The sequence below is a fragment of the Etheostoma spectabile genome, chromosome 7, assembly GCF_008692095.1.
Source record: "Etheostoma spectabile isolate EspeVRDwgs_2016 chromosome 7, UIUC_Espe_1.0, whole genome shotgun sequence".
Taxonomy (NCBI): domain Eukaryota; kingdom Metazoa; phylum Chordata; class Actinopteri; order Perciformes; family Percidae; genus Etheostoma; species Etheostoma spectabile.
Window position 1 is genome coordinate 7,707,510 of NC_045739.1, and position 6,249 is coordinate 7,713,758.

General features: G+C 44.4%; 1 protein-coding gene across 1 annotated transcript; it reads left to right on the top strand.

Moving 5' to 3' along the window:
* Positions 1-438: 438 nt before the first annotated feature.
* On the top strand, positions 439-2,838 carry snai1b (snail family zinc finger 1b). The gene is made up of 3 exons (XM_032520561.1): positions 439-722; positions 1,040-1,570; positions 1,914-2,838. The coding sequence occupies exons 1-3, from the start codon at positions 641-643 to the stop codon at positions 2,093-2,095; spliced, it is 795 nt and encodes a 264-aa protein (XP_032376452.1). The 5' UTR covers positions 439-640; the 3' UTR covers positions 2,096-2,838.
* The last annotated feature ends 3,411 nt before the right edge of the window (positions 2,839-6,249 follow it).

Consider the following 6,249-nt stretch of genomic DNA (forward strand, 5'->3'; position numbering starts at 1 on the left):
ACAGAAATTAGGAGCCGACAGAGGACGCTCCAGCTTCAGTTTGCCATGAAACATTTAGTAAAAGAATGGACTGTGGCGTAAATGTACAAGGTGTAAGAAAGCTTTTCATAAATTCCTAATTAGATGTGATCGGTCCTGTGTGCATACCATCTATTCATTCTTTTTCCAAATTGAAAAACAGTCTTTTGCACATTTAACATCGTTCAAGTCCAAAAACATTTTTGCCGAACTTCACTTAATAAATGACTTTATTCACATTCAATGGAAATAGTTGTTTGCCTGTATGTACAGATTGAGCCGTTAAAGCCGTGAAAAGCACAATTAGATTTGCGCTTTTCTACAGCTTTTGGCACATTGGGCACCTGTGGTGAGCGCCCTAACACGGAGGGTGTGTCTTTGGGCGGAGATTTGCCCACCCACCCCGCTGTTTTCTCCCCTCTGGTTACTATATGAGGAGGCAATTTTGCGATTCCCTCAACAAGATACCTTCCACCCTGGTATTGGTCTCTCCAAGCGTATTTTTCCCCGTCCGACTGGAGTTTGACACTGTCTGCAGAAGAGATCACTTTTTTCTGTGCCCACTCCGCCGAGGGAATTAACATCATTTTTTTTTAATTAATCGGGGAATTCAGATATCAACATGCCTCGATCATTCCTTGTCAAGAAGTATTTTTCCAGCAAGAAGCCATACTACAGGGAGAGCCAGCTGGAGAGCCAAACTGGTAAGTTTGCTTTCCTCTCTGATTGACTGAATTTGATGCATCTGTTGTTATATCTGACCGGTTCAGTGAATCACAGTCATGCAGTTAGTCATGAAAGTTGCTTCATCAATTTACCTTCTGAGGCAGAAAGTCTGTAGCCTGTAGTTTTCTGGGGGGAAAACCAGGGTTTTGGATCATCTGGAGAATGTGCTAGATGGATGAGGGTTATTTTGAAAGCAGGCTGGAACAAGACACCCAAAAATGATAACAAAGTTAGTGCTCTATTACATTATCTGTCTATTACAATCCACCTGACTTCCTTTTCTCTGTGTTGCCAGCTTTTGTCCCAGAAAGCTTTCCACGGGCTGAACTCCCAACGCAGAACAACAGTTTGGCCCTGACATGCTATCCCACCAACTCCTTCTTCAGCAGCATGGACACCATGCCTGCACCTCTCTCCCCTGTGTCTCTGTCCCCTTCACCGCTTGGCCCTCTGGACCTCAGTAGCTCACCCTCCAGCAGCAGCGAGGAAGAGGAGGATGGTGGACGGTCTTCAGATCCTCCCAGCCCGGACATCCTCCAGCAACACATCTACCACTGTCTGCACTGCAGTAAAAGCTACACCAGCCTCTCGGCACTGTCCCATCATCAGATGTCCAACTGTGCTCCACAGCAACAGACCCCTTCTCTGCCCACTGAAGTCTCTGCACGTCCAGCTTTCCACTGCAAACACTGTCCCAAGGAGTACACCAGCCTGGGGGCCCTGAAAATGCACATTCGCTCACACACATTGCCCTGTGTGTGCCCCACCTGCGGCAAGGCCTTCTCCCGACCATGGCTGCTCAGAGGACACATTCGCACACACACAGGTATGCATCAAAGCAACTTTTCATGTCCGTATGTCAGAGTAATCACATTGATTTCCCAGCTCTCTTGGCTTGTAAATGTAACAGCTGGTTGCACCTTGTGCTCATTGGTATTCATTGATGTCTGACGTGTGAGCAAATGTTATGGCTAAGCATGGCCCAATGTAATCTCAGCCTCACAATGTTTACGCATGAAAAAAGTCAAATATGCATTAAGTAAGTTAGGGCAGTGTTCCTGCTCTTTTGTTGGTGTAGATCATTTGGAAAACAATGAGAAGAGGACACACCTTTTTTGTCCTGTTAATGAAGTGTATTCCCAACACTAACAGTTGTGTCTTTTAACCAGGTGAGCGCCCCTTCGCTTGTCAACACTGTAACCGGGCCTTTGCTGATCGCTCCAACCTGCGCGCCCACCTGCAGACCCACTCTGAAGTGAAGAAGTACCAGTGTGGCTCCTGCTCGCGGACCTTCAGTCGCATGTCCCTGCTGCACAAACACACCGCCTCTGGATGCTGCCCTGCCTCATAGACTTGCATTCCCTGAACTGTTCTCATGAGCCAATTGAAGCTGGTTCATTGCCCCTGGTTAGAACCAATATACACAAGGGACAGTAGACTTCAAAGCCATGACGGGACAGAAAACTGGGCTTCTGTTGCTTTCATAAATTGATTCTTAAGTGCTTTTTCCAGGATTCTGTAGGTAGAGCTATGAAGTCATATTGGTATCTGCTGCACATATTTGCTGCGTCCTGGCGGCTGTATGTATGTGTGATTTGAGGGCAGCTGGACATCCAGTTAATTCCCAGGAAACACCATCGGTGCCGGCCGGTCCGGGACTCTGGCCATGTTGCAGCTGCTGGGGTGTGTGTATGTGGGGATGTCATTCCTCACCATACTATACATTCATGGCATGTGAGTAAATGAGTGTGTGTGTTGAGACAGCTGTCTGTGTATGGTGTACTGTGGAGACAGGGCGCTGAGAGATGTGTTAGCTGTGACCTCGGTGACAGGTGACTCTTGCTCGCCCCTCCTCATGCCAAAAACACTTTCCACACACTGCGTTATGGGATGTGAATGGACCGCTTGAACTTGACCAAACACGTCTTGGCTTTACCAATATTGTAATTTTACAGTCTAAATGAAAGTTTAAGACATGTTTTAGGGGAATGTTTTGACCAACAGTTTTTTTTTTATGAACTTCGTTGAACATGCATTTCAAATGGGAATACTGTGCCATTTTCTGCCAGATGTAAATAAAAGCTTTGTTTAAAAAAGAAACTGTGTATCTCCAATATGTGCTCTAGTATTAATTAGTATCTCAGCGTGCATTGTATTAACACAACTCTAAATGAGTTCATCAGGACAGACATGACAGTTTCTGAATGGAAGGGTGTGTGTCAGGAGAGGGGACAGGTTTGTGTGATGTTGAGTGATACGGCGGTACACCTGCAAACACCTGCCAGACTATCAGCACACACACAGAACTCTTGCATAAAGGCGAATGCAGGTGGAAGAAGGGTAGGTGAGCAAAAATGCACGTCATAAAGTAATGTAATATGCTAGGCAAGAAAAACGATCCTCCCAAGGGCCAGAGCGGGCAAATTCTGCAGAATAAAAGTCAGTGTGAAATTAGCTGAGTGTGGGAATCCCACTGACCCACTTCCTGCTGCATGAGCGACCACAGATGGAAGGCTCAAGACCAAAAAAGTCAGGCTCCGGACAGCTCGACAAACCTCACTGACACACATCCACTCAGTCTACAGCCATCTGCTCAGTAATGGTTATACTCTGGTTACCTTATGAGCCCAGCTGAGAGTGAACATCCAGGGTGCACATATGGCAGCAATGTGTCTACAATCTCCACTGCCCTCCTGACCCACACACACACTGACGCCAGCATGTCTTAGTGAGGTAACAGCACGTTTCCTCCAATAGCTCTGTGTTGAGAGGTGTGTGTGTGTGTTAGGGGGGTTTGAAGAGACTCTCGAAAAGCTCAGGATCAGGTTGCATGACTTAGCTTGCCCAATGTAAACAGCACCCAACAGACTGCGGGACAGCCACACACACATGCAGACCTTTTGAATAAAAGACTTTACTTTGATCAAGGGGGATTTTTCATTTGTCTTGCCTATGGGCGGTTTTGATGTGAGAGGAGTCATTTAGCTGCTACACACCAATGCAAGTAGTGAGTCAGAAACAGGCCACAGGGGACTATACTTTGCTTGAACTGACGGCAGTGTCAGATTTGATGGGCCCAGAATGGGCAGCAGGGTTGGATGAGGCACATAACATGTCAAATATGGCTATAGAGGTAGACAATATTCCATTTTCTCTTTGGGATATGTAAACGCTACCTCAACAAATTTATACAAAAACGTGGCAATAAACAAGGTAATTTCTTGATGTTTCGGCCATTTTGAAATTTAACTCTGACACCTTGCTAGGGGGACATTTTTCTGGTTGGCAGTGTGTAGGAGGCAGTCTATCACTCTGTAGCTCTAAGGCAATGAGATCACTGGACCTGTCATCTTTCTTTTCCAGTGTGTATTTGTGTGTGTGATATCCTATTGGTCACCTCAAAGTGTTTTAATGTTTGCAGCATCAAACATGTAGCCCCTGACTAATGTGACATTCCTGAGCCATTAGTGACAGACATATAATACCGCCATCTAACATAAAAAAGAGGGCTGCTCTGTCTTCTGTCCTTGCCGAGTCAAAGCAATACTTTGATTTTCCTGCAACAGGAAATAATGTTATGCTGACCTAATTATGAAGAAAAGGGGATTGCCATTCTTTTTAATTTCTCATATGTATTATTCCCATGGAAAGAAGGTCTCAGCATTACTGCCTTTCCTTAATAGATTTAAATAATGAAAGTGTAATTGCGCCTTTTTGCAGATACCCAAGTCATTTAGGAGCCTGGCTGTTGCTTCATGAATTCTACTTTGGTGTTCACAAAAGGTGATGTTTGACAGTTTGCAGCTGGGTGAGTTTAATTTTGTTTTAGAATGCCGTCATCTTGGAAACAGAAAATATATGTCTTTTTAAACAATTATCCAGTGAAGAGCCATAAGTGGGGCTTCTCATGTGTGTAAGAGCACAGATCACAGGGCTGCATAAACTCTCACTCCTGATTTGAGCAATGGAAAACTCCATATCAACAAATTGAAAGCTGAAATTGCCGTCTTCTCCCTATACCGCTCTGCTCTCACTGTATGTGTTTGTGGTAATGTTTGGGACACAGGAAGTGACCTGTCAGTCTTGTATAAACACAGCACTTCCAAAAAGTGCTGATATAAAGCGTCTGGGTGCGGCTACAGCTGTTTGTGTGTACACGGATGTATGAGTGTGTCAGTGGGTGTCTCTCAGGGGTTCATAGTGCTCTATATCATGCAGGAGAGAGGGTACAGTATATTGCTGAAATCAGAGCTGGCAGTGGTTGCAGAGATGAATCACCACAGTATCATATTCAAGCCAAGAGGTTTAAGTCACTGGGTTAAAGTTTCAAACCCTTTTACAAATTGCATTGCTCTTACACAATATGACTGCCCAAAGCTTCAGCAGCAACCTCCTCTGCTGGGGCTGGACTCTCTCACCTTTATCCTTTAAATTACTTAAACAATAGATCGGTAGAGGCTGACAACATTTCTCCAGCCTGTATTATACAACATGCATGCAGGATAGAGACACTAATACCATGAGGTTTTAAAGGAGAGGGGGAACTAGGGATAAGAACATGATAATGGGAGGAGAAAAGACGAAGCAATGAAGGAAAAATAGTTTTAGAAAAATATTGGACATTGGGGGAGGAGGGGGGTGGGTGTCTGGCAAAGAATAACTTTTTTCTGTTCGTTGGCCGTTTATCAAATCAGTAGGGAGTAGAATATCCTGGAATGCCACATGTTGCAATGTGGACTTGATCAATGACATGTGCTGTGGAGGGCTGAGAGATGCGCTCAATGTGGATGCTTCTCTTGTGAGGGATTTTGTACAATTCTAGATGACTTCAGGACTTCATGCTCAACATGCAAACCGACATGGATGCTTCTGCACACAAAGAGCTCAGATTTCTGGACAAATAAACAAGGTTTACCCAAAGACAGGATATGGTCTCTAGGAGGGGGTACACACCATTTCCTTCCCACCTCTGCACTCCTGCTGTCCCCCTTCAGTGGTACGTGTGTGTATGTGACTGGTGCTAAGCTTCCCCCTAAACACAGACCCTCTCTGTCCTAAAAGGTCAGAGGGTAGAGGATGAGCCATAAAGGGACAGGAGGGTAAACAGATATGTTGTGTGTAACAGAGGTCTCCAACCTTGTGCCATCCAGAGCTGTCTGCATGCAGGTTTCCATTGCACCCAAACAGTAAATCCAATTTTCCCATAAAGCAAACTTGTTGAGGGCTTTTAAGAAAATCTGGAAACGGTTTAATCTTTATTTACTGTAAGTTTAGAATTTTCTCATGAATGAAGAAGCAGGCCATGCTTGAATACAAATCTTAAGTACTTCAAGTACTGAGCTTAACTAAAGGTATGCATTTTACTTGAGTGTAATGTAGCATGTAACGTTACTTTATACTTCTACTCCACCACATTTCAAAGAAAAATACGATATGTTTACTACATTTAACTGACAGATTTAGTTACTCTAAAGATTAGGATTTTACACATCGAAACTAATGTTT

What these genes read in the sequence shown, in the direction of transcription:
- snai1b (XM_032520561.1), top strand. Translation starts at nt 641, where the DNA reads ATGCCTCGATCATTCCTTGTCAAGAAGTATTTTTCCAGCAAGAAGCCA. An exon ending in CCAGCTGGAGAGCCAAACTG is followed by an intron (nt 723 to 1,039) that starts GTAAGTTTGCTT and finishes CTGTGTTGCCAG; the next exon opens with CTTTTGTCCCAGAAAGCTTT. An exon ending in ACACATTCGCACACACACAG is followed by an intron (nt 1,571 to 1,913) that starts GTATGCATCAAA and finishes TCTTTTAACCAG; the next exon opens with GTGAGCGCCCCTTCGCTTGT.